General features: G+C 49.7%; 1 protein-coding gene across 4 annotated transcripts in view; it reads left to right on the top strand.

Moving 5' to 3' along the window:
- The window catches only part of ANXA10 (annexin A10), a 194,416-nt gene that overhangs the window by 112,582 nt on the left and 54,001 nt on the right, over window positions 1-27,833 (top strand). For all 4 annotated transcript variants that reach the window (XM_068269334.1, XM_068269352.1, XM_068269344.1 and 1 more), the window contains exons 6-7: window positions 15,282-15,361; window positions 21,728-21,781. In XM_068269334.1, coding sequence (XP_068125435.1) covers window positions 15,282-15,361; window positions 21,728-21,781 — 134 coding nt within the window. The remainder of the gene's footprint in view (window positions 1-15,281; window positions 15,362-21,727; window positions 21,782-27,833) is intronic.

The following is a 27,833-nucleotide window of genomic DNA, read 5'->3' as shown; positions in this document are numbered from 1 at the left end:
TGAATGGGGAGTAAAGAGTTTCAATTACCTGGGGCTATTACCAGCCCCCTGCAGCAGTCCTGTGCCCTCGGAGCCGCTCTGGAATCCTCCGGTCCCCCGCTGTCACTTCGTTTCGTTTTTGACGACTCACCAGTCGGCCTGCCGCCATGCGTATTTTTGGACGCATTCCCTACTGCAATTAGTGATGTTGCGGACTGCAACGTGTACAAAAATACGCGTTGCCGCATATCTACGCGTGCGGAATGTGGCAACGCGTATTTTTGTATGTGTTGCGGTCCGCAACAGTGCTAATTGCAGTAGGGAATGCGTCCAATAATTCGCATGGCAGCCGGCCGACTGGTGAGTCGTCAAAAACGAAACTAAGTGACAGCGGGGGACTGGAGGATTTCAGAGTGGCTGCGAGGGCACAGGACTGCTGCAGGAGGCTGGTAATAGCCCCAGGTAAGTGAAACTCTTTACCCCCCGTTCAGTTAAGGTTCCCTTTAATAATAATAAAAATCCAAACATATATATAGTGCTTTTCTCCTGTTGGAATCAAAGTGCTCAGTAGGCCACCCTGCAGTGTTAGGTAGAGTTGCCTTGAACTCCTTACTGAATAGGTACTGACCCTAGGTAGGATTTGAACCCTGGGCTCCCATGTCAAAGGCAGTGCCCTTAACCAGTACTCTATTCAGCCACTGCTACTCTTCTTCTTGCTTGGACTGGCCCTGGGGGCAGGGCGCTACTTCTTCTTGTTTGAACCGGCCCTGGGGGCTGGGGTGCTACTTCTTCTTGCTTGAAGGTTGAGGCATGTACTCTATTATATATATATAGATAGATGGCTTTCTGCAACTTCCACTTCTTGCCTCACCTGAATATAGCAGTCCTACAATATGTTAACCTTCAACTGTCTATCTGGGTTGCCAAATCATCCCTTCAGATACAGAGTCAAAATTCTACTGATATTATAAATGGGAAAGTTTGTATGTTTGGATGTTTGTTACTCGATCATGCAAAAATAGCAGAATGGATTTGATTGAAATTTGGCACACACATAGTACACTACCTGTAATAACATATAGGATACTAAAAAGTGTACCATAACCAAAAAGTGGGTGAAGACAAATACAAATGTCACTGGGAAATGTAAAAAGCAGCTATTCTTACACTGTTAATGGTAGGGTTCTCAAACTTTGCACAGTTGGTCAATGGGGTACTGGGATTAATATTAGGATTAGAAAAAGTCAACATACTGCTTTTTGCATATTGAAATTGAACACAACTGAAAATGAATACAATGAAAGTTGAAATATCAATGTGTGAATTGTGTCTTAATGCTCCTCAAATTGTTTTAGCCGTGGTGCCTTTCCTGTCTAGCTATTACTGCCTGACTTCTGTATCACCTGTTAGCCAATAACATCAGTTTATTTATATACAGGCTGCCTACCTACCTATACAACTATGCTGGCCTAGTGCTTCCTATCTCTCCCTAGACAGTCTCTAATGTAGAGATTTTGATGGGGTGCAGGTTTGAACTGAGGATCTTATGGCTTGAGAGTATGCTACCTTACACACTAAACCAAACTCAAGCCTAAGTTCTAGTGCCACCAAAATATATCAACATAGATAAAGTTATAAGATCTAGTCAAACTATATGTTGTGATTCTTCTTTATTTTTTCAGGCTGCAGTTTGCACAGCAGTGTGGCTCATAGGACTAATGAGCAGGTCTTGTAACCACAAGGTCATGAGTTCAAATCTCAGCACTGCAAGATAAAATTCTGAGGTGTAACCTGGTGCAGAGGTGCAGAGGTGCAGAGGTGCAGAGGTGCAGAGGTGCAGACAGAGGTGCAGAGGTGCAGAGGTGCAGAGGTGCAGAGGTGCAGAGGTGCAGAGGTGCAGAGGTGCAGAGGTGCAGAGGTGCAGAGGTGCAGAGGTGCAGAGGTGCAGAGGTGCAGAGGTGCAGAGGTGCAGAGGTGCAGAGTAAAGAGGTGCAGAGTAAAGAGGTGCAGAGTAAAGAGTAAAGAGTAAAGAGTAAAGAGTAAAGAGTAAAGAGTAAAGAGTAAAGAGTAAAGAGGTGCAGAGTAAAGAGTAAAGAGTAAAGAGGTGCAGAGTAAAGAGGTGCAGAGTAAAGAGTAAAGAGGTGCAGAGTAAAGAGTAAAGAGGTGCAGAGTAAAGAGTAAAGAGGTGCAGAGTAAAGAGTAAAGAGGTGCAGAGTAAAGAGTAAAGAGGTGCAGAGTAAAGAGTAAAGAGGTGCAGAGTAAAGAGTAAAGAGGTGCAGAGTAAAGAGTAAAGAGGTGCAGAGTAAAGAGTAAAGAGGTGCAGAGTAAAGAGTAAAGAGGTGCAGAGTAAAGAGTAAAGAGGTGCAGAGTAAAGAGTAAAGAGGTGCAGAGTAAAGAGTAAAGAGGTGCAGAGTAAAGAGTAAAGAGGTGCAGAGTAAAGAGTAAAGAGTAAAGAGTAAAGAGTAAAGAGGTGCAGAGTAAAGAGTAAAGAGTAAAGAGGTGCAGAGTAAAGAGTAAAGAGTAAAGAGTAAAGAGTAAAGAGTAAAGAGTAAAGAGTAAAGAGTAAAGAGTAAAGAGTAAAGAGTAAAGAGTAAAGAGTAAAGAGTAAAGAGTAAAGAGTAAAGAGTAAAGAGTAAAGAGTAAAGAGTAAAGAGTAAAGAGTAAAGAGTAAAGAGTAAAGAGTAAAGAGTAAAGAGTAAAGAGTAAAGAGTAAGAGTAAAGAGTAAAGAGGTGGACGTCGGTTGGTGCGTGTGTGGAGCTGAAGTCGTGGCGAGCTCCAGAGTCCCCGTCTGGGTCAGGGGCCAGTCGAGTAAGAGTAAAGAGTAAAGAGATGGAGTCGTTGGTGCGTGACTGAAGGGCGTCGAGCTCCAGAGTAAAGAGTAAAGAGTGCGTCGTTGCTGTGGGGAGCGAAGTGCGAGCTCCAGAGTCCCGTCCTGGGTAGGGGCCAGACGAGTAAGAGTAAAGAGTAAAGGTGACGTCGGTTGGCTGCGTGCTGTGGGGAGCTGAAGTCGTGGCGAGCTCCAGAGTCCCGTCTGGGTAGGGGCCAGTCGAGTAAGAGTAAAGAGTAAAGAGGTGGACGTCGGTTGGTGCGTGTGTGGGGAGCTGAAGTCGTGGCGAGCTCCAGAGTCCGTCTGGGTAGGGGCCAGTCGAGTAAGAGTAAAGAGTAAAGAGGTGGACGTCGGTTGGTGCGTGTGTGGGAGCTGAAGTCGTGGCGAGCTCCAGAGTCCGTCTGGGTAGGGGCCAGTCGAGTAAGAGTAAAGAGTAAAGAGGTGGACGTCGGGTTGGTGCGTGTGTGGGGAGCTGAAGTCGTGGCGAGCTCCAGAGTCCCCGTCTGGGTAGGGGCAGTCGAGTAAGAGTAAAGAGTAAGAGGTGGACGTCGGTTGGTGCGTGTGTGGGGAGCTGAAGTCGTGGCGAGCTCCAGAGTCCCGTCTGGGTAGGGGCCAGTCGAGTAGAGTAAAGAGTAAAGAGGTGGACGTCGGTTGGTGCGTGTGTGGGGAGCTGAAGTCGTGGCGAGCTCCAGAGTCCCGTCTGGGTAGGGGCCAGTCGAGTAAGAGTAAAGAGTAAAGAGGTGGACGTCGGTTGGTGCGTGTGTGGGGAGCTGAAGTCGTGGCGAGCTCCAGAGTCCCGTCTGGGTAGGGGCCAGTCGAGTAAGAGTAAAGAGTAAAGAGGTGGACGTCGGTTGGTGCGTGTGTGGGGAGCTGAAGTCGTGGCGAGCTCCAGAGTCCCGTCTGGGTAGGGGCCAGTCGAGTAAGAGTAAAGAGTAAAGAGGTGGACGTCGGTTGGTGCGTGTGTGGGGAGCTGAAGTCGTGGCGAGCTCCAGAGTCCCGTCTGGGTAGGGGCCAGTCGAGTAAGAGTAAAGAGTAAAGAGGTGGACGTCGGTTGGTGCGTGTGTGGGGAGCTGAAGTCGTGGCGAGCTCCAGAGTCCCGTCTGGGTAGGGGCCAGTCGAGTAAGAGTAAAGAGTAAAGAGGTGGACGTCGGTTGGTGCGTGTGTGGGGAGCTGAAGTCGTGGCGAGCTCCAGAGTCCCGTCTGGGTAGGGGCCAGTCGAGTAAGAGTAAAGAGTAAAGAGGTGGACGTCGGTTGGTGCGTGTGTGGGGAGCTGAAGTCGTGGCGAGCTCCAGAGTCCCGTCTGGGTAGGGGCCAGTCGAGTAAGAGTAAAGAGTAAAGAGGTGGACGTCGGTTGGTGCGTGTGTGGGGAGCTGAAGTCGTGGCGAGCTCCAGAGTCCCGTCTGGGTAGGGGCCAGTCGAGTAAGAGTAAAGAGTAAAGAGGGTGGACGTCGGTTGGTGCGTGTGTGGGGAGCTGAAGTCGTGGCGAGCTCCAGAGTCCCGTCTGGGTAGGGGGCCAGTCGAGTAAGAGTAAAGAGTAAAGAGGTGGACGTCGGTTGGTGCGTGTGTGGGGAGCTGAAGTCGTGGCGAGCTCCAGAGTCCCGTCTGGGTAGGGGCCAGTCGAGTAAGAGTAAAGAGTAAAGAGGTGGACGTCGGTTGGTGCGTGTGTGGGGAGCTGAAGTCGTGGCGAGCTCCAGAGTCCCGTCTGGGTAGGGGCCAGTCGAGTAAGAGTAAAGAGTAAAGAGGTGGACGTCGGTTGGTGCGTGTGTGGGGAGCTGAAGTCGTGGCGAGCTCCAGAGTCCCGTCTGGGTAGGGGCCAGTCGAGTAAGAGTAAAGAGTAAAGAGGTGGACGTCGGTTGGTGCGTGTGTGGGGAGCTGAAGTCGTGGCGAGCTCCAGAGTCCCGTCTGGGTAGGGGCCAGTCGAGTAAGAGTAAAGAGTAAAGAGGTGGACGTCGGTTGGTGCGTGTGTGGGGAGCTGAAGTCGTGGCGAGCTCCAGAGTCCCGTCTGGGTAGGGGGCCAGTCGAGTAAGAGTAAAGAGTAAAGAGGTGGACGTCGGTTGGTGCGTGTGTGGGGAGCTGAAGTCGTGGCGAGCTCCAGAGTCCCGTCTGGGTAGGGGCCAGTCGAGTAAGAGTAAAGAGTAAAGAGGTGGACGTCGGTTGGTGCGTGTGTGGGGAGCTGAAGTCGTGGCGAGCTCCAGAGTCCCGTCTGGGTAGGGGCCAGTCGAGTAAGAGTAAAGAGTAAAGAGGTGGACGTCGGTTGGTGCGTGTGTGGGGAGCTGAAGTCGTGGCGAGCTCCAGAGTCCCGTCTGGGTAGGGGCCAGTCGAGTAAGAGTAAAGAGTAAAGAGGTGGACGTCGGTTGGTGCGTGTGTGGGGAGCTGAAGTCGTGGCGAGCTCCAGAGTCCCGTCTGGGTAGGGGCCAGTCGAGTAAGAGTAAAGAGTAAAGAGGGTGGACGTCGGTTGGTGCGTGTGTGGGGAGCTGAAGTCGTGGCGAGCTCCAGAGTCCCGTCTGGGTAGGGGGCCAGTCGAGTAAGAGTAAAGAGTAAAGAGGTGGACGTCGGTTGGTGCGTGTGTGGGGAGCTGAAGTCGTGGCGAGCTCCAGAGTCCCGTCTGGGTAGGGGCCAGTCGAGTAAGAGTAAAGAGTAAAGAGGTGGACGTCGGTTGGTGCGTGTGTGGGGAGCTGAAGTCGTGGCGAGCTCCAGAGTCCCGTCTGGGTAGGGGCCAGTCGAGTAAGAGTAAAGAGTAAAGAGGTGGACGTCGGTTGGTGCGTGTGTGGGGAGCTGAAGTCGTGGCGAGCTCCAGAGTCCCGTCTGGGTAGGGGCCAGTCGAGTAAGAGTAAAGAGTAAAGAGGTGGACGTCGGTTGGTGCGTGTGTGGGGAGCTGAAGTCGTGGCGAGCTCCAGAGTCCCGTCTGGGTAGGGGCCAGTCGAGTAAGAGTAAAGAGTAAAGAGGTGGACGTCGGTTGGTGCGTGTGTGGGGAGCTGAAGTCGTGGCGAGCTCCAGAGTCCCGTCTGGGTAGGGGCCAGTCGAGTAAGAGTAAAGAGTAAAGAGGTGGACGTCGGTTGGTGCGTGTGTGGGGAGCTGAAGTCGTGGCGAGCTCCAGAGTCCCGTCTGGGTAGGGGCCAGTCGAGTAAGAGTAAAGAGTAAAGAGGTGGACGTCGGTTGGTGCGTGTGTGGGGAGCTGAAGTCGTGGCGAGCTCCAGAGTCCCGTCTGGGTAGGGGCCAGTCGAGTAAGAGTAAAGAGTAAAGAGGTGGACGTCGGTTGGTGCGTGTGTGGGGAGCTGAAGTCGTGGCGAGCTCCAGAGTCCCGTCTGGGTAGGGGCCAGTCGAGTAAGAGTAAAGAGTAAAGAGGTGGACGTCGGTTGGTGCGTGTGTGGGGAGCTGAAGTCGTGGCGAGCTCCAGAGTCCCGTCTGGGTAGGGGCCAGTCGAGTAAGAGTAAAGAGTAAAGAGGTGGACGTCGGTTGGTGCGTGTGTGGGGAGCTGAAGTCGTGGCGAGCTCCAGAGTCCCGTCTGGGTAGGGGCCAGTCGAGTAAGAGTAAAGAGTAAAGAGGTGGACGTCGGTTGGTGCGTGTGTGGGGAGCTGAAGTCGTGGCGAGCTCCAGAGTCCCGTCTGGGTAGGGGCCAGTCGAGTAAGAGTAAAGAGTAAAGAGGTGGACGTCGGTTGGTGCGTGTGTGGGGAGCTGAAGTCGTGGCGAGCTCCAGAGTCCCGTCTGGGTAGGGGCCAGTCGAGTAAGAGTAAAGAGTAAAGAGGTGGACGTCGGTTGGTGCGTGTGTGGGGAGCTGAAGTCGTGGCGAGCTCCAGAGTCCCGTCTGGGTAGGGGCCAGTCGAGTAAGAGTAAAGAGTAAAGAGGTGGACGTCGGTTGGTGCGTGTGTGGGGAGCTGAAGTCGTGGCGAGCTCCAGAGTCCCGTCTGGGTAGGGGCCAGTCGAGTAAGAGTAAAGAGTAAAGAGGTGGACGTCGGTTGGTGCGTGTGTGGGGAGCTGAAGTCGTGGCGAGCTCCAGAGTCCCGTCTGGGTAGGGGCCAGTCGAGTAAGAGTAAAGAGTAAAGAGGTGGACGTCGGTTGGTGCGTGTGTGGGGAGCTGAAGTCGTGGCGAGCTCCAGAGTCCCGTCTGGGTAGGGGCCAGTCGAGTAAGAGTAAAGAGTAAAGAGGTGGACGTCGGTTGGTGCGTGTGTGGGGAGCTGAAGTCGTGGCGAGCTCCAGAGTCCCGTCTGGGTAGGGGCCAGTCGAGTAAGAGTAAAGAGTAAAGAGGTGGACGTCGGTTGGTGCGTGTGTGGGGAGCTGAAGTCGTGGCGAGCTCCAGAGTCCCGTCTGGGTAGGGGCCAGTCGAGTAAGAGTAAAGAGTAAAGAGGTGGACGTCGGTTGGTGCGTGTGTGGGGAGCTGAAGTCGTGGCGAGCTCCAGAGTCCCGTCTGGGTAGGGGCCAGTCGAGTAAGAGTAAAGAGTAAAGAGGTGGACGTCGGTTGGTGCGTGTGTGGGGAGCTGAAGTCGTGGCGAGCTCCAGAGTCCCGTCTGGGTAGGGGCCAGTCGAGTAAGAGTAAAGAGTAAAGAGGTGGACGTCGGTTGGTGCGTGTGTGGGGAGCTGAAGTCGTGGCGAGCTCCAGAGTCCCGTCTGGGTAGGGGCCAGTCGAGTAAGAGTAAAGAGTAAAGAGGTGGACGTCGGTTGGTGCGTGTGTGGGGAGCTGAAGTCGTGGCGAGCTCCAGAGTCCCGTCTGGGTAGGGGCCAGTCGAGTAAGAGTAAAGAGTAAAGAGGTGGACGTCGGTTGGTGCGTGTGTGGGGAGCTGAAGTCGTGGCGAGCTCCAGAGTCCCGTCTGGGTAGGGGCCAGTCGAGTAAGAGTAAAGAGTAAAGAGGTGGACGTCGGTTGGTGCGTGTGTGGGGAGCTGAAGTCGTGGCGAGCTCCAGAGTCCCGTCTGGGTAGGGGCCAGTCGAGTAAGAGTAAAGAGTAAAGAGGTGGACGTCGGTTGGTGCGTGTGTGGGGAGCTGAAGTCGTGGCGAGCTCCAGAGTCCCGTCTGGGTAGGGGCCAGTCGAGTAAGAGTAAAGAGTAAAGAGGTGGACGTCGGTTGGTGCGTGTGTGGGGAGCTGAAGTCGTGGCGAGCTCCAGAGTCCCGTCTGGGTAGGGGCCAGTCGAGTAAGAGTAAAGAGTAAAGAGGTGGACGTCGGTTGGTGCGTGTGTGGGGAGCTGAAGTCGTGGCGAGCTCCAGAGTCCCGTCTGGGTAGGGGCCAGTCGAGTAAGAGTAAAGAGTAAAGAGGTGGACGTCGGTTGGTGCGTGTGTGGGGAGCTGAAGTCGTGGCGAGCTCCAGAGTCCCGTCTGGGTAGGGGCCAGTCGAGTAAGAGTAAAGAGTAAAGAGGTGGACGTCGGTTGGTGCGTGTGTGGGGAGCTGAAGTCGTGGCGAGCTCCAGAGTCCCGTCTGGGTAGGGGCCAGTCGAGTAAGAGTAAAGAGTAAAGAGGTGGACGTCGGTTGGTGCGTGTGTGGGGAGCTGAAGTCGTGGCGAGCTCCAGAGTCCCGTCTGGGTAGGGGCCAGTCGAGTAAGAGTAAAGAGTAAAGAGGTGGACGTCGGTTGGTGCGTGTGTGGGGAGCTGAAGTCGTGGCGAGCTCCAGAGTCCCGTCTGGGTAGGGGCCAGTCGAGTAAGAGTAAAGAGTAAAGAGGTGGACGTCGGTTGGTGCGTGTGTGGGGAGCTGAAGTCGTGGCGAGCTCCAGAGTCCCGTCTGGGTAGGGGCCAGTCGAGTAAGAGTAAAGAGTAAAGAGGTGGACGTCGGTTGGTGCGTGTGTGGGGAGCTGAAGTCGTGGCGAGCTCCAGAGTCCCGTCTGGGTAGGGGCCAGTCGAGTAAGAGTAAAGAGTAAAGAGGTGGACGTCGGTTGGTGCGTGTGTGGGGAGCTGAAGTCGTGGCGAGCTCCAGAGTCCCGTCTGGGTAGGGGCCAGTCGAGTAAGAGTAAAGAGTAAAGAGGTGGACGTCGGTTGGTGCGTGTGTGGGGAGCTGAAGTCGTGGCGAGCTCCAGAGTCCCGTCTGGGTAGGGGCCAGTCGAGTAAGAGTAAAGAGTAAAGAGGTGGACGTCGGTTGGTGCGTGTGTGGGGAGCTGAAGTCGTGGCGAGCTCCAGAGTCCCGTCTGGGTAGGGGCCAGTCGAGTAAGAGTAAAGAGTAAAGAGGTGGACGTCGGTTGGTGCGTGTGTGGGGAGCTGAAGTCGTGGCGAGCTCCAGAGTCCCGTCTGGGTAGGGGCCAGTCGAGTAAGAGTAAAGAGTAAAGAGGTGGACGTCGGTTGGTGCGTGTGTGGGGAGCTGAAGTCGTGGCGAGCTCCAGAGTCCCGTCTGGGTAGGGGCCAGTCGAGTAAGAGTAAAGAGTAAAGAGGTGGACGTCGGTTGGTGCGTGTGTGGGGAGCTGAAGTCGTGGCGAGCTCCAGAGTCCCGTCTGGGTAGGGGCCAGTCGAGTAAGAGTAAAGAGTAAAGAGGTGGACGTCGGTTGGTGCGTGTGTGGGGAGCTGAAGTCGTGGCGAGCTCCAGAGTCCCGTCTGGGTAGGGGCCAGTCGAGTAAGAGTAAAGAGTAAAGAGGTGGACGTCGGTTGGTGCGTGTGTGGGGAGCTGAAGTCGTGGCGAGCTCCAGAGTCCCGTCTGGGTAGGGGCCAGTCGAGTAAGAGTAAAGAGTAAAGAGGTGGACGTCGGTTGGTGCGTGTGTGGGGAGCTGAAGTCGTGGCGAGCTCCAGAGTCCCGTCTGGGTAGGGGCCAGTCGAGTAAGAGTAAAGAGTAAAGAGGTGGACGTCGGTTGGTGCGTGTGTGGGGAGCTGAAGTCGTGGCGAGCTCCAGAGTCCCGTCTGGGTAGGGGCCAGTCGAGTAAGAGTAAAGAGTAAAGAGGTGGACGTCGGTTGGTGCGTGTGTGGGGAGCTGAAGTCGTGGCGAGCTCCAGAGTCCCGTCTGGGTAGGGGCCAGTCGAGTAAGAGTAAAGAGTAAAGAGGTGGACGTCGGTTGGTGCGTGTGTGGGGAGCTGAAGTCGTGGCGAGCTCCAGAGTCCCGTCTGGGTAGGGGCCAGTCGAGTAAGAGTAAAGAGTAAAGAGGTGGACGTCGGTTGGTGCGTGTGTGGGGAGCTGAAGTCGTGGCGAGCTCCAGAGTCCCGTCTGGGTAGGGGCCAGTCGAGTAAGAGTAAAGAGTAAAGAGGTGGACGTCGGTTGGTGCGTGTGTGGGGAGCTGAAGTCGTGGCGAGCTCCAGAGTCCCGTCTGGGTAGGGGCCAGTCGAGTAAGAGTAAAGAGTAAAGAGGTGGACGTCGGTTGGTGCGTGTGTGGGGAGCTGAAGTCGTGGCGAGCTCCAGAGTCCCGTCTGGGTAGGGGCCAGTCGAGTAAGAGTAAAGAGTAAAGAGGTGGACGTCGGTTGGTGCGTGTGTGGGGAGCTGAAGTCGTGGCGAGCTCCAGAGTCCCGTCTGGGTAGGGGCCAGTCGAGTAAGAGTAAAGAGTAAAGAGGTGGACGTCGGTTGGTGCGTGTGTGGGGAGCTGAAGTCGTGGCGAGCTCCAGAGTCCCGTCTGGGTAGGGGCCAGTCGAGTAAGAGTAAAGAGTAAAGAGGTGGACGTCGGTTGGTGCGTGTGTGGGGAGCTGAAGTCGTGGCGAGCTCCAGAGTCCCGTCTGGGTAGGGGCCAGTCGAGTAAGAGTAAAGAGTAAAGAGGTGGACGTCGGTTGGTGCGTGTGTGGGGAGCTGAAGTCGTGGCGAGCTCCAGAGTCCCGTCTGGGTAGGGGCCAGTCGAGTAAGAGTAAAGAGTAAAGAGGTGGACGTCGGTTGGTGCGTGTGTGGGGAGCTGAAGTCGTGGCGAGCTCCAGAGTCCCGTCTGGGTAGGGGCCAGTCGAGTAAGAGTAAAGAGTAAAGAGGTGGACGTCGGTTGGTGCGTGTGTGGGGAGCTGAAGTCGTGGCGAGCTCCAGAGTCCCGTCTGGGTAGGGGCCAGTCGAGTAAGAGTAAAGAGTAAAGAGGTGGACGTCGGTTGGTGCGTGTGTGGGGAGCTGAAGTCGTGGCGAGCTCCAGAGTCCCGTCTGGGTAGGGGCCAGTCGAGTAAGAGTAAAGAGTAAAGAGGTGGACGTCGGTTGGTGCGTGTGTGGGGAGCTGAAGTCGTGGCGAGCTCCAGAGTCCCGTCTGGGTAGGGGCCAGTCGAGTAAGAGTAAAGAGTAAAGAGGTGGACGTCGGTTGGTGCGTGTGTGGGGAGCTGAAGTCGTGGCGAGCTCCAGAGTCCCGTCTGGGTAGGGGCCAGAGTATCAAATTTTTTTGGCAACAATCCAGGCTCTGTGTAAGAAAAGGGGCGGAGCTAAAAGCAGCCAATCAAATTTATTTGGCAGCAATCCAGGCTCTGTGTAAGAAAAGGGGCGGAGCTAAAAGCAGCCAATGAAATTTGTTTGGCAGTAATCCAACTCGCTGTCTGTTCGTTTTTTTTAGAACCGGATTTTTGAATAGGAGGAATGGAACAGCGTAGCCCTTTCTATTCTACCAAGGTACACACCGGGCTTTTGCTGTAGCAGAGGTAAATCTCTGCAAATTTGCATATGCAGGCAGCACAGGTGCAGACTGAGAGCAGGATTTTGTGCTTAGAACAAGTGTATTACTGACCTCCTGAACAAGTGTGTTTGGAAGCACTGTGAGAAGGCAAAATCATAAGGTGGACTGCTGGTTTGGATGTTTTTTGCCTACGGAATTGGACTGATGTGAATATGATGGACTTTTCCAATGGACTCTGGACTTTGCCAATGTTAAGAAAGCTGATGTAAGCCATTCGTTTTCTTTTTTACTTATGCCGAATCAAAGCTGTTTGGGTTTACTTTTTGCAAATAAACGGACTTTTGTTTATGAAGGTGTGTACTGCTTGCTGGCTGCTATGCTCTCTAAATTTCATCACTGGTGCTTGGATGTGGGCAGTGCCGCACTGCAGAAAAAGTTCCCTTTAAAAGTGACCTTTTAAGCGCCAGTATCCTTTTTGCATTATAGAGGAATTGGTGTGGCAGTTGGCCTTTGCCTTATTAAAGTTAACACGACCTTGTCAGAGTAGCATAGCGAGCGCCAAGAACCCGCAGGGGCTCAGGGCAGGACAAGTGGAGCTCTCGTCATTGCCAATTAGCAGGCATACGTTCGTAGCGCTCACTATGCTACTCTGATAAGGAGCTTGATTCACAAAGCGGTGCTAACGCTTTGTGAAAAGCCCTTTATCACACCGAAAATCTCTTTGCGTGCGCTAATTAGAGCTCGCGCGCAAAGTCCAGTGCGCAAAACTTTGCACGAACAAAGGCCGGTGCGCGCAAAACTTTGCACCAGGTGCGACGAAAATGGCGCACCTTTTGCGCCTATAAGGTTGCATTGGATGCGCCCTAAACGGCGCACCCATGCAATGTTTAGGGCGCATCCAATGCGACCTTATAGATGCATAGGATGCGCCGTTTTTGTTGCGCACACACCGGCCTTTGCACGCTCAAAGTTTTGCGCGCTGGACTTTTCGCACAATTTTATTTAGCTTGGTGCGTGCTAACTACTTAGCACCCTAGTTAGCATGCCCAAAGGGTTAAGGCGTGCTAACTAGGTTAGCACCAAATAGTGAATCAGGCCTACGTATTAACTTTGATTAGGCATGTTATATCTGACTAGTAGACCTAAGCCTGTTCAAAAACAGGCTCTAGGTCTGCGTCTGAACCTCCCCTCCTCTCCCCCACCTTCCGTGACCGCAGCCACCGCCGCACAGTCAGTACGCATGCGCGCGCATCTGCCCGGCGTGCGTGCGCTCACACACTAACCCGCTCGGCCTTTTGGCCTGTCCTGCTCCATGTGCCAAGGCTGTCCGTACACATGCGTAGAAGCGCAAAGCACGGACCCACACACACACACACACACACACACACACATACACACACACATACACACAGGGATGCAGAGACACGGGAATTATTAGATAGGATTAGATAGAGCATTTTATTTGTCTTAGTGAATCAAGCCCAATGTTTGCTGGTAGTATTAGGAAGAAGTAGGGTTATGTAAGTTATTATGCCTGGTACACACCATGCAATTTCCCGGCAGATTGACAGTTGAATCAAATATGTTCGACAGGTCCCATCTGATTTCCGATTGTTTTTGTGATCCATTTTCCAATCACCTCTGTACAAAATTGATCAGGAAAACAATCGAAAATCAGATCCAATCTGTTGGAAATAATCGTTTTTGCTGTCAATCTGCCGGGAAATTGCATGGTGTGTACCAGGCATTAGGTGTAGGTAGGGATAGATAAGTGGTAGGAGCAGGGCCGGACCATCAACCAGGCACCTCAAGCACCTGATTGGGGCCCCATCGGTGTCTAAAGGGCCCCCCTCTGAGCCTCATAGAATGCTGTGGCTGCCGGCCTGCCGCGCTGTGTATGGATCTGATTAGTGGCCCCATCACTGCCGGCGCTGCGCTGTACAATTACCCGTGCCCGCCCGCTCCCGACTCTCTGTGCTGAGGCTGGCTGGCTGAGCGTCGCCGTTGCCATGGCAAACAGACGCTATCTAGTTCAGTCCTCAGCGAGAGAGCGAATCAGCGTGCGCCGGCGTCCCCTGTTCCAGCTCGTCATCTTGTCAGCTGCTGCTAACGTCATTGGTCCTCACTCTCCCCCTCCCTCAGTAGTGAGAGAGCATAGCGCAGGCTGAGGCAGGTCAGTGTCAGTGAGAAGAGGAAGCTCTGCTATTCAGAAATGTCAATTCATTCATTTGGAATATGACATGGTCATCATGTGTATTATTTGTGTGTGTGTGTGTGTGTGTGTGTGTGTGGGGGGGGGGGGGGGGGGGGCATGAGAGAGGGGGGCCCGAATCTGCCACTTTGCTTAGGGCCCCATTTGGCCTTAATCCGGCTCTGGGTAGGAGTACATAGTGTAGGGTTAGTGTGAGAGAAAAAAGAGAAAGGTTAGGTAAAGTGATAGTAGAATATCAGTAATTTTACCTATATTTTACTATCGCATTGTACAGTGCCCTATAGTAGAATTTTAAGTGAAGAGCAAAAAAAAGCCTTGCATTGCTCTTTGAATTAAGAAACAATTAACTTTAATTGCAAGACATGTCCAAAGGCAATACTTATAGTTGAAACATTTTTCATATTCTACTAGCAGCTTCACCCAGTGCCCAAATTTCCACACGTCCTTTTTTGATGCATGCAACTGACAGACCAGCAGCTGTATGCAGAGAAGTAAGGCTTAGTAAACTCTTACAAGGCCTTTCTGACAGATGAAGAGCTGTCAGATGTTGAAAAGTGTCTTTTTTGAAACAGTACTAAGTATATCAAAAGGACCACAATCACAAAAAAATGAAAGTACTTGTGTACACATACTTCTACAAAGTATGTGTCCCCTCAAATAAAAATGCAATGTAAAATACTTTTCCCCTGCGTGCCTGCCGCTTACAGTAGGCAGCAAAATCCTGAGTTTAGACTAGACCATCTCCTCATAGGGGATTTTCAGGGTTTTCTTTAATTTTAACAACATCTGCTTAACAGCTGCTTCAACAACATCTGCTATAATTTCAACAACATCTGCTAAACAGCAGTTGCTCAGTCCAACTGCCTGACTAGTGTGCAGACGAGTAGGGAGGCTGACTGTCATCCTTGTATAGATCCGTTACAGGGACTGCTTTTGTAAAGAATAAAGGGCATACCGAGAATCCCGCATAAGGAGGTGGACTAGTCCAAAACCTGTCAGATTTTTCTGGTCTACTGTAAGTGACAGCAGTATAGGAGAAAATAAATTTATAGTGCATTCTAATTTCGGAGGAATGTTTTTCTTATAAGTATGTGTACACAAGGATTTTAAATAAAAAATAAAAAATCGCAACAGTGGTCCGTTTTTATTTTACTATTCTACGGAAACAAGATAACCGGTAACAGAATATAACAGTTTTCATTATAATGGTCTTTTTTTAGATAAAGTCCACCATGTGGGGCTCGATTCACAAAGTGGCGGTATGACAGTTTGGACGTCTTAAAGGTTAAGATGTCCAAACTGCAGTGCAAACGACTTTGTGCGCCGAAAACGTTGCACTGTGTACGGTACTGCGGTGCGTTGAAAATGTTGCGCTGAAAACGTTGCACAGTGCGAATATAACGTCGCATGTTTGAAGAGGGTGTGTCCATATGCGCAGTTTTCGTCGCACCGCATGCAAAGTTATCGGCGCACCACACTTTGCGCGAAGTGCGACGTTTTCGGCACGATGTAGCTTTGCACGACTATTAGTGTGCGCAAAACTACTTTACATGCGCTAATGGGCTTTTCACTGTGGCGCTAACACTTAGCGCCGCTTTGTGAATCGAACCCTGATGTGATAGTTTATAGTGTATCGTAGAATGTTTGACTGTAGCAGAGCTATCTTTGTTATAACATAGCTGGCTGATGATTTCACAGCTGCAGATGTCTTATTAAACAATTTTCCTGCACGGAAAGGATGTTTTAGAAATCACATGTGTGACATTTAACATAATATGCAAACAATTGTTTCCCTTTTAGAATATGGCTGCAATCTGGATCAAGACCTTTATTCCGAAACCTCGGGGCACTTCAGAGATGCTTTAATAAATCTGGCCCAGGTATTGTACACTGGCTGGTTTAAATAATAAATCTGTAAGCAAAAAAATAAGTAAGTAAATATGGTTCACAGTGAATCATATGAATCATTGATATAAAAAAAATAACATCTAATTTAGAGATGAGTGAACAAAGAGATGTTTCTAGAGCAGGAGATAATATTTACAAGCAACATCAATGAAACACTGCAGTTCTTTCATCCGTACATTTGTTAATTATTTAAACATGCAACAGAGGCAAATGCAAATGACGTGTATTGCATAAGACTGTATGTCTATAGGTTATGTAAAAAAAATTGACTTAGGGTACATCATGAAACATATTTTGGGTTTGATTTGCAAAGCAATAACGCATTAGTTAAAGTAACTAGAGATGAGCGAAATTGCCTAATCCCAGTGGCATGGGAGCCTGCTTGTCCTCCCCACATGCAGCGTTTGGGGGTGGGGGTTGCAGCAGCGGGCGCATACAGCGGCTGAGCAAGTAATGATAGATACATTGCCGGGATCCAGCGCCATGTACTACTTCAAGGCAGTTTCTATGCTAAACTGCACCGAGGGCAAGTGTGTGGACTTGTGAACCCATACTACGCCCCAGTATAGGTAATCAGACATTGGTGCCCCAGTATAGGTAGCCAGCTGTAGGCGTGCCCTAGTATAGGTATTTAGTATATAGTATAGTAGTATATAGGTATATAAAAGGTGCTTCTAGTACAGATTAGCAAGGATAAGGTGCCGCCAGCATAGGTTAGCTAGGTAAAGGTGCCACCAGTATCGGTTAGCTAGGTATAGAGGTGTCTTCAGTATAAGTAGCTAGGTATAGGTGCATAGTATAGGTTAGCTAGGTATAGGTTAGCTAGGTATAGGTGCTCCCTCCCATAGGAGATGGAGGGGGGAGCCGCGGTTACAGAGACTCTGCCGCATGGAGGAGAGCCCGACTTCTCCCTCCTTTTCTCTCCCCGAGGCTCCCCTCCGTGCTCCCCCTCTATGAAAAGTATGTGCAGGTAAGAGGAACTCACCTCGCTTCCCATTCCAAGCGCTGCTCACTTGCCGCTGGTCTCATCTTGCCGTCTGCATAACCGCTTATACACACTCTACTTCCTGATAAGCCGGAAGTAGAGTGTGTATAATCGGTAACGCAGATGGCATAATGCAGATGGCAATGAGAATGAGATGAGACCAGTGGCTAGTTCCTCTTACCAGCTAGTTCCTCTTACCAGGCTTCCCGATGCGGAGGGCAGCCCCAGGAGGAGAAAGGGAGGGAAAAGTCGGGCCAGACAGGGCTGGCCACGTTTAGCCTTCTTCGCGTTCCCATCTGCAATAGCGTCCTGTGCCAGCGAAGGAGACGTGCGGCCAGGCCTGCGCAGTAATCCTGTCTGCGAAAACAAAGCTAGCTGGTGGTGGGGGACAGGAGGATCCATGAGTGACTGCGAAGGCACGGAAAAGCTGCAGGGGGCTGGTAGAAGCCCTAGGTGAGTAAAACTGATTTTTTTTTCCCCCCAAGGCCTTTAAAGAGGGATATTTATTTATTTTGCATTAAAACAAGTAAAAACAATAGTATTAAAAACTATTTTGAATAAAACCTATATTAGTAAAAGGCAGCATCTTCACACAAGCTGGAAGATTTAAGAGGAAATTGTAGAATTCACCACAGATAATATCCTTATTAAATCAGGTGTCAAAAGTGGTGAAGTGTGGTGATCAAGCAGATTTTCTTCAGTTTGAATTGAACCTTTGTCAGGAAGATACCATCTCATCATGGGTGATATACTTCTGTTCCAAACTGCGTGACCTGCAGTGATGGGCAGATCATTTCCGTGATCACGGAATAGCCGTGACTCACCAGTACTTTTTCACTATTCGACCTCCGAAACCGTGAATACTGGACCACAGAAATCGGCCACAGGAATTCCGTGATTACAAATATTCGGAATGCGATCACGACCGGGGATCACGATAAAAATTAATTCGTCATTCTCTCGCACCAACTTTAGCGGTTATTAGCAAAGCCCCCTTACATGGTAGAAACACCAAATGTACCTGATCTGCTAAGAAGAACAGTGGGAACAAGGGAATTTTTTTCAAAAAGACCTTATAGTTTTTGAGAGAATCGATGTTAAAATTTCAAAGGAAAAAAGTATACATTTAAATGCGGTAAATGACAGTTCTTAGTGAAACAATTCCCGCCGACTTTAGCAGTTAAAGGGAAGGTTCAGGCATAGGCAAAAAAATTAAAATCCAAATCCACTTACCTGGGGCTTCCTCCAGTCCGTGGCAGGCAGGAGGTGCCCTCGGCGCTGCTCCGCATGCTCCCAGGGGGTCTCCGGTGGCACGCCCGACCTGGCCAGGCCGGCTGCGTCTCACTGGTGCGCACTGACTTCATCGGACGTCCTCCGAGCTGTTTTGCGCAGGCTCAGAACTACTGAGCCTGCACAGTACAGCCCGGAGGACCTCCGATGACGTCATCGCGCCCGCGTGTAACGCAGATTGGAGCGCAGAAGAAGCCCGACCTGCCCGCCGGCCTGGCCAGGTCAGGTCGGCCACCGGGAGCCTATTTTTTTATGCCTGTGCCTGAACCTTCCCTTTAATAGCAAAGGCCCCTTACATCCTAGCAACACCAAGGGCTTGATTCACAAAGCGGTGCAAAGTGTTTGCACGCCTGTGAAAAGCCCCTTATCACGCCTAAACTCACTTTAGGCATGATAAGAAGAAACTCGCGTGAATTTTCCGCGCGCAAAGTTTTGCGCGTGCGCCCGCGCCCATTGAACCCTATGGGACTTTGCGCGCGCAACACTTTGCGCGCGGGAGCTTCGCGCGAAGAGCAGCAAAAATCGGTGATAACTCAGCTTTGCACGGCTTATCACGCCTAAAGTCTTTTAGGCGTGATAACTGAGTTATCACCGCTTTGTGAATCAAGCTCTTAGGCCTAGTGCACACCAAAGCGGTTCGGCAGCGTTTTGCGATCCGCTTGCGGGTGCCGATCCGCTTGGGTAATGTATTTCAATGGGCTGGTGCACACCAGAGCGGGAGGCGTTTTGCAGAAACGCATACTCCCGGGCTGCTGCAGATTTTGGATTGCGGATGCGTTTCTGCCTCAATGTTAAGTATAGGAAAACCGCAAACCGCTCTGAAAAACGGCACTTCAGAGCGGTTTTGCTGGCGTTTTTGTTACAGAAGCTGTTCAGTAACAGCTTTACTGTAACAATATATGAAATCTACTACACCAAAACCGCTACACAAAACCGCAAAACGCTAGCTGAAACGCTGCAGAAAAAGAAGAAAAAGCGTTTCCAAATCTGCTAGCGTTTTGCGGATCTGCTTGCGGTTTTTGGTGTGCACCAGGCCTTAGTGTAGTAACTCGCCTTCGTGTGAAAAGTGGCCCATGGTGCCCTGGAAACGTCGCAACCAGTGCGCCAAAAATGGCGCATTGGGTGTGCTCAAAACATCCCATTGATGCAACGTTTCGGGCGCACGAAATGCGCCATTTTTGGCGCACCAGGTGCGACATTTCCAGGGCACTGGGGACCACTTTTCACGCGAAGGGGAGTTACCGCGTGAAGGGTGTGGCGTTTGCGGCGCACTGCATAGTGCGCGATCTCTGGGCATGCTAACTGGTTAGCACCCTAGTTAGTACGCCCAAACCCTTTAGGCGTGCTACTAGGTTAGCACCAGTTAGTGAATTGACCCCTAACAGTTAAAGTGGACCTAAACTCTTGCACAGGACAGAAGGAAAACAGAGAGAAATGCACCCTGTATGTATTTAGAGAGTTTAGCCTGTATAATCCCCCCTCATCTGTGTTTAATCACAAGTTGTAATTTGATCTCTCCCCTGTGTCAGCTGACTGCCATGGCAGATAAGCTCATTTGAAAACACAGGATATTAACAATATGACAGTGCATCCTGATTGGCTGACGAGCACCTGCTGACCACTTAAATGTAGCTGGATGCATGTACTGCTGTGTTCTATTGCTTGTGTGTGTGTCGAATTTAGCATTCAGTATGGAGGCAGTGTTGGTGGGTTTTCTGGATGTGAGAGGTCCAGAGCCTGGGTGTGAGAGGTCCAGGCCCACCTGCACTCCCCTCCAGGTATCGCATGTTGGCCTTGGGGGCCCGGCCAGTGAGAGAGGTCTGGGGCCCCTGGCCATTGTGTGAACCAATCGTGTGTTTTTAAACTTTTTCTTTCAGCTCTAGGACGTGGAGGACAGGTGAGCGGTTAGGGAGGGACCCCCGTGGGAGGGATGCCTGCACGGGGTGGTCCTGCTAGCGACGCAATCTTGCGAATGCGTCCAACTGAAGCCTCCCACCTGAATGCTAATGGCTGCTAGATGTGGTATGGCAGGTAAAGGGTGTATGACAGTGCATCCTGATTGGCTGACGAGCACCTGCTGACCACTGGATGCATGTACTGCTGTGTTCTATTGCTTGTGTGTGTGTTGATATTAACAATATGTCTGCTTCCATGAAAGCAGGAAGTAGAAACACTGCAGATTTATTGTAGGATTTGTATCAGCTGTAACAAAGAAATGTGTTTCTTTAGGCTGCTTTCACATTGGGATGTTACAGGCGCACGTTAGAGCAGCCTGTAACGCAGCCCAACTCACAGTAATGAAAACTCAATGGGCTGTTCACAGTGCCCACGTTGCGTTACATTGTAAAGCTCAGGGCAGTTTCTAGGCTAAATTGCACCCAGGGCGATGGTGTAAAAATTGCGCCCCCTTCCCCCCACCCCCGTGGACTCAGGAACCCTTACTCTTTAGAAACAGAAACACAGCCACAGGTCACAAGTAGATCTGCCTACTTTCTAGTGACCAGCCGCTCATCCAGGAGGAAGCAGGAAAACACCCAGGCGAGGAGAGCCCGGAAAGCCGACTCCTCCATGGGTGCCGCGCACTCACAGCCTGCAGTACCGCTACAGGACATCAGGTGTCATCACGGGTGGTGACATGATGATGACTTGAAGTCTGACGCAGGCAGCCTAGGAGGAGTCAAGGAAGGTGATCGCGCTGGTAATCTTCTTCCTTCTTCCATTTGGCTGCACCGCGCGTGACCAGCTCCCTAGCGGTAATGTCCTTCTGCCTGCGCCCCCCTTCATCTACTTGCTGGTCTGCGCCCAGTGCGGTCGCCCTGCCCGCACTGCCCAAGAAACGGCCCTGGTAAAGCTGCATGTTATTTGAAAGTGCAGCATGCTGTGCGTTCTACGTTAGACTGTTTGCACATGCTCAGTATTGTGTGTGTTTTTTTTTTATTTTGAGCAGGAGAGGAGGAGGGGAGAGTCCCCTATTGTTAGCCACATGGCTAATTAATATTCACTGCACTACAGTGTAGTGATGGGAAGTTCTGCTCGATTCATTGAAAAGAGCCGGACTTCCCATCACTAGGTTCAGTCCTGCTGCTCTGCCTCTGAATCGATTCTGAACAGTAGAGATAGGAAGTCCGGCTCTTTTCAATGAATCGAGCCGAACTTCCCATCACTACTGCAGTGTTTACTTCCTGGAGCGGCCGCTGATTGGCTGGCGGGACCACGTGATGCGGAGTGTTCCGATCACGTGGCCCCCGCAGAGTATCAGATAAAAAAAGGCGCCCCAACAGCCGCACAACGCGGCTCACTCTGGCGTCCTCCTCCAACACAACCAGGTGTTGCGTTAGGGATACGTTATGCGACCTTAACGTCCCCTAAAACGCAAAGTCTTGGTGTGAAAGAGACCTTAAAGGATATTATGCTTTTAGAGCAGAGCGGAACTTCTGATTTCAGGTCCACTTTGACTCAAAACCAGACAGAAGATGATCTTGGGCTCCAATGGGGCTTTATGCTCAGAGAGTAAGCTTCTAACACATGTTTGATATTAAACTAGACTTACATTTTTACATTTCATCTTATGTAAAGTATTCTTATTAATATGGTATTGGTGTACGGTGCTGCATGGAAGCAAAGATTAGTGGTTGTAGAGTGTGACATATTAATAGTAGATTAGCACAAAACACAATATGCACAAGTTCTGCCCCGTCTGAGCTATACTGGTAAAACTGATGTGTTCTGTAACAGGGTTAGAATTTAAAATCAATGTAATTACATCACATAATGGTATCTTTTTTTTTTTTTTTTTTTTGTATAATTTCTAAACTCTGCTTGCTTCAGGCTTCTAACCATAAATGGTCAGCATAATGAGAATGTAAATATCGTTGGTTACGTGCTATGTATCTGCCTTATTATGACATATTGAACTCCCTCTTTCCTTCTCATTATTCTTGAAAGTCAGATAGCTGCTGAATGATGGCTAATTAGATGAATGATGAAATGTTTTATATGTTTATAACCTTATTATGATGATATGCACAGTTACTGTTTTGTTTTTTTTGTTTTTTTATTCCAGGGAGTAAGAGAGGAAGGCTATGCAGACCCAGGCTTGGCAGCTCAGGATGCAATGGTATATGGAGGAATACTTTTTTTTATTATTATTATTATCATTATTATACAACATATCTGATGCCATTAGAATCTCTAATAGGGAACACAGACAGAAAAAAAAAACATTTTGCAGTGTATATGCATAAGAGTCAACAAGTTTCATGTTGCTTATGTTTTCTTAAAAAGGAGGCACCTTTGTGGAAACATTATTTCTGTAAAAGCAACAATAATAGAGTGCCTGCTTGTAAGAAGTGGATCTCTGCAGGTGACTGTAAGACTCCTATATAGCTGGTTACAATTGGATTTAGGGCCTGTTTCCACTGCAGCCGCCACGCGTCTGCAAGACGCGTGGCGGCACTTCCGGATCTGCGGTTACGCTAACGCCATGCACGGCTAAAAACAGTAACCACCTGCTACCACCCTGTGCGTAAACCTTCACAGTATAGTTGGTCTAAAAGCATATAAAACCATGAAATATAATTACATCACAATCCGTCTCAGACACTATTTAGCTATGGAGAAGTTCCTGCCAGGCCTGGGCAGAGGCAAAGGCGAGAGAGGCTCCAGCCTCAAGACGCAGTGTAGGAGGGGGCGCACAACTCACTGTTATCATTCTCCTATTGAGGTTGATTCACTAAACCGTGCTAACTATACGTTTAGCGCCAGTTGTAACGTGTGTAAAGCTTTACGTGCTAACATTGTTTTTTGCGCGTTAACGCGGCACAACGCACGCTAAAAATGCATAACATGCGTCATATATTTTGTAACGTGCATTGTGCCACGTTAACACGCGAAAAACTTTGTTATCGCGCATAGAACTTTACGTGCGTTACAACGCGCGCTAAATGCATAGCAGGGCCGAGCTATGCGTTAGAACGTTTTAATAAATCAATCCCCTTGTGTTTAAAGCAGAAATAAATAAGAAAAGGCGATACGTGGCAGTTTCTGCAAGCAAGATAACTAGAGATTAACTCATTAAGGACCGCAGGGATTGAGATCTACGCCCTGTATTGGTGGGCTCCTGGCTGGCAGGGCGTAGATCTCAATCACTGTCCGCAGCGCGCATCCGCCGTTTCCGCTGCTTCACGCCGATCGCGCCTCTCAAACCCGAGGATTCTCGGCGCATCTCACAGGCTCTGCCTGTCTCTATGATGGCAGATTCATGTGAGCGGGTCAGGAGCCGATTTCATTGGCTCCTGGCCCTGTCTTTCAATGTAAGCCGCTCCCATTGGCTTACATTGAAAAACAGGGTCAGGAGCCAATGAAAGCGGCTCCTGACCGGCTGACATGACTCTGCCATCATAGATGTCTATGTCCTGGGGGTCCCGGCGAGCGGCGATGGTTGCGGTAGGTATGTGCGTCGATTTGTCGGGATTGGACCAGCGTTCTCCGGTCCTTAAGTGCTCAGAGACTGCTGGTCTAATAGCAATCAGTGTGTGGCGGTGGGGGTGGAGGGGCGCATTCGGGTGTCTGAGCCTTGGGTGCTGGAGGACATTGTCCCGGGTCTGGTTCCTACAGATACCTCAAGCAGTGCACTCCCCAGTTAGCATAGTCAGGTTGTTTGCAAAAACAGTTCACTAGATGTATATGAGGTAGTAGGATGCAGCCACCCTTCAATCCTAAAGTATAAGCAATATCGTCTCATACTCAGGTAACACAGGAATGGCTTGATTCACAAAGTAGTGCTAACTGTTAGCACGCTTGTGAAAAGCCCCTCTTCACACCTAAACACAGTTTAGACATGTTAAAAAGAACTCGCATGCAAAACTTTGCGTGCGCACAGTGCGGTGCGCACAAAATGTCACACCGCGATGCGATAAATGGCGCACCCGGTGTGCCTATAAGGTCGCATGGTGTGCGACGTTAAGGTCGCACCCCATGCAACCTTATCGTCGCATCGCGGTGCGCCTTTTGCGCGCACCGCGCTGTGCCTGCGCAAACTTTTGCGCATGGGACTTTGCACGCGATCTGATTGTCAACGGTGTTAACCTAGTTAGCACCCTACTTGTCATGCCTAAAGTCTTTAGGCGTGCTAACTAGGTTAGCACCGCTTTGTCAATCAATCCCGATGAATCAGATCCCTTTAAATTATGTAGAAAATTCATGACCAGTGCTGTGTGCGGCACTTTTAAGTACACAGGAAGGGCTTGATTCACTTAACTGTGATAACTGAAATCATGGTCGCGTTAGCGTTTTGCGCGCGTTATAGCGCAGTAACGTTTTTTGTGCGCAACCGTGAATTTTCACGTGTAAACGCAGCCATTTTTGTGTGAAAATTCGGGTTTGCTTGCAAAAATTCACGATTGTGCGCGACAACGTTATGCGCCTTATAATGCACGCAAAACGCTAGTGCGACCATGATGTCAGTTATCACGGTTTAGTGAATCAAGCCCGAAGTGTGCTGCCGAGGAGAGGGGCAGAGTCAGCCAGGAACACACAGCGGAGACAGAGCTGCTGACATGTGGATGTGAACAGACAGAACAGCACTCGGCAGCCCCCACTCTAAGCTTGTATTATTGCCAGCAGCCATAGCCTTCAGGCTGGGTGCACACATAGCAGAAACGCTAGCGTTGTGGAAAACGCTGCATTTTTGCCTCTAATGAAAGTCTATGGGCCGCAGGAAAAAAACGCGTATAAAAAGGCATATGTGTTTTCAGCACCAATGGGGTAAGGAGTTAGACAGGATGGCTCCTCCTATTGGCTGGCTCCTTTTGCTCGTAGGCCTAGAGCACACCAGAGCGGTCCTGCTGCGGTTTGCGATCCGCTTGCGGGTGCGGATCCGCTAGGGTAATGTATTTCAATGGGCTGGTGCACACCAGAGCGGGTGGCGTTTTGCAGAAACGCATACTCCCGGGCTGCTGCAGATTTTGGATTGCGGATGCGTTTCTGCCTCAATGTTAAGTATAGGAAAAACGCAAACCGCTCTGAAAAACGCCACTTCAGAGCGGTTTGCCAGGCGTTTTTTGTTACAGTAGCTGTTCAGTAACAGCTTTACTGTAACAATACATGAAATCTACTACACCAAAAACGCTTCACAAAACCGCAAAATGCTAGCTGAAACGCTACAGAAAAAGAAGAAAAAGCGTTTCAAAATCTGCTAGCATTTTGCGGATCTGCTAGCGGTTTTTGGTGTGCACCAGGCCGTATAGTTTTAGTAGTAGTTACCAACACCTTAGAGCTGATCTTAAAAACACACCATTTTTACGTGTTTTACGAAATGCTCTAATCTTTGAGAATTGACATTTACTGACGTGTTGAGGTAGTTACTGTGCAAGTCACTAATTTACCTCACTCCTTGGTAATTTTACTTTTTTATGCAGTTACATTCTTAGAGAATTCGATGTTTGGTAAAATCAGCTTTTTTTTTTTCATTATTACCAAATGCGATATTGCTTTGAGAACACAGGTGTGTATGAGGATCTGCAGATAGAGGCCTGGTGCACACCAAAAACCGCTAGCAGATCCGCAAAATGCTAGCAGATTTTGAGACGCTTTTTCTTATTTTTGTATAGCGTTTCAGCTAGCGTTTTGCGGTTTTGTGTAGCGGTTTTGGTATAGTAGATTTCATATATTGTTACAGTAAAGCTGTTACTGAACAGCTTCTGTAACAAAAACGCCGGCAAAACCGCTCTGAACAGGCGTTTTTCAGAGCGGTTTGCGTTTTTCCTATACTTAACATTGAGGAAGAAACGCATCCGCAATCCAAAAATGCCTCACCCCGGGAGTATGCGTTTCAGCAAAACGCCTCCCGCTCTGGTGTGAACCACCCCATTGAGATACATTGACCAAGCATATCCGCAGCCACAAGCGGCTGCAGAAACGCTGAAAAAGTCGCTCGGTGTGCACCAGCCCATAGACTATGAATGCATTTTGCAGGAACAAATCTTTTGCAGATACTGATCTGTTGCACTTGTACAGCATCTTTGTGAAGCATCTTGCAAAGATTTTTATCTGATGGGGAGTTCAGCTCAATAGAATAGACTGTGTAGGTATGGCTCTCGTACTACATGAAAGGGGGTAAAATAGGTCTGTGATCTTTCATTTTCCAAAGACTATGGTCTGATGTGTGTATGCACCTTTACAATGGGCTCGATTCACAAAGCGGTGCAAAGTGTTAGCACCATGGTGAAAAGGCCCTTATCACGCCTAAAGTCACTTTAGGCATGATAAGAAGAAACTCGCGCGAAGTTGCCGCGCGTACGCGCGTAAGTGCGCGTGCAACACCCGACGCTTCGCGCGAAGCTCCCATTAAGCCCTATGGGACTTTGCGCGCGCTCTCACGCGCGAACGCGCGTTCGCGCGGTAACTTCGCGCGAAGAGCAGGAAAAAGCGGTGATAACTCAGTGGTGAAAAGGTCATCACGCCTAAAGTCTTTTAGGCGTGATAACTGGGTTATCACCGCTTGGTGAATCGAGGCCAATGTCTCCATAATTGCATCAATAAAAACTAGCAGTTATTTTCACTCTTCTCTGTATCCAAAACTGAGAAAAAAACGTTTCTTTTTTTTTTAATTGGTGTTCCATTTTAAGAATACCAGCCCATTTCTAAGGGTGCATACACACATCAGACTATAGTCTTTGGAAAATGAAAGATCACAGACCAATCTTACCACCCTTCATGTAGTATGAGAGCCATACTCTACACAGTCTTTTCTATGGAGCTGAACTCCACATCAGAAAAAAATCTTTGCAAGATGCTGCACACACAGATGCTGTACAGACACAAAAGATCAGTATCTGCAAAAGATCTGTTCCTGCCAAAAATCCATTCCTGCAAATTGCAATGATAGTCTATGAGATTTGCAGATCATCATACACACATGATTTAACTGACATTCATCTGCAGATCAAGCAATCATCCGCAGATCTGATGCTGGGTACATACGATGAGATTTCCCGTTCGATTCCCGGGATCGAACGGATCGATTCGATTATTTCAAACATGCTCGATTGGATTTCGATCGTTTTTTTTCATGATAGGTATGCAAAATCGACGGAAAAAATGATCGAAATCCAATCGAACATGTTTGAAATAATCGAATCGAACCGCAAATCGAGCGGGAAATCTCAACGTGTGTACCCAGCATGAAAATCCATCCTGGTGGATCTGATCTGCAGATGAATGTCAGTTAAATCATGTGTGTATGATCTGCAGATCTCATAGACTATCATTGCAATTTGCAGGAATGGATTTTTGGCAGCAACAGATCTTTTGCAGCTACAGATCTTTTGAATGTGTACGGGCTTGTTTCCACTGTAGCGGTGCGGAATCGCCTGGATTCCACCGCAGAAGAAATCGCATGCAGGTGCGTTTTTTAACACGTTATTTTACGCGATTACGCATGCGATTTCGCATAGGTTAGGCTATGTGCGTTTTTAACCATGTCACTGCCTTGTTAATTTACATTGGTTCCTATGCGGAATCACATGCGTAATCGCGTAAAATAACGCGTAAAAAAACGCATGCGATTTCCCTATTAAATACATTAGCGGCGATTCGCATGCATTCCACTAGCAGGCGAATTCGTTGGCTCTTTTGTGCGTTTTTTCACCGCTCATAAAAACGCACCACGCAAACGCTACAGTGGAAACAGGTCCATTCACTTGCATTACATGTGCGAATCTGCATGCGTTGGACGCATGCAGATTCGCGATAGTGGAAACGAGCCCTTAAGCATCTTTGTGTGCAGCATCTTGCAAAGATTTCTGTCTGATGTGGAGTTCAGCTCCATAGAAAAGACTGTGAAGGTATGGCTCTCATACTACATGGAAGGGTGGTAAGATTGGTCTGTGATCTTTCATTTTCCAAAGACTATGGTCTGATGTGTGTATGTGGCCTTTAGCCCAAGAAAAGTATTTTAAGCTAACGGGATACCTAATATGTTTGTAGTGGTACCACTTCCTTTTGTTATGTGCATAGTCTGTCATGTCTAATGCAGCAAGTGTATGTATATCGGAGAGACATTTAAGGGCTCGTTTCCACTGTTGCGGTGCGGAATCGCTTGGATTCCACCACGGACGAAATCGCATGCGGATGCGTTTCTGCATGCGGTTTTCCCCGCAATTTCGCAT

This window comes from Hyperolius riggenbachi, chromosome 1 (genome assembly GCF_040937935.1).
Source record: "Hyperolius riggenbachi isolate aHypRig1 chromosome 1, aHypRig1.pri, whole genome shotgun sequence".
Classification (NCBI taxonomy): Eukaryota; Metazoa; Chordata; class Amphibia; order Anura; family Hyperoliidae; genus Hyperolius; species Hyperolius riggenbachi.
Note: the sequence above shows the minus strand (reverse complement) of the source record. Positions and strands in the feature narration are given on the sequence as shown.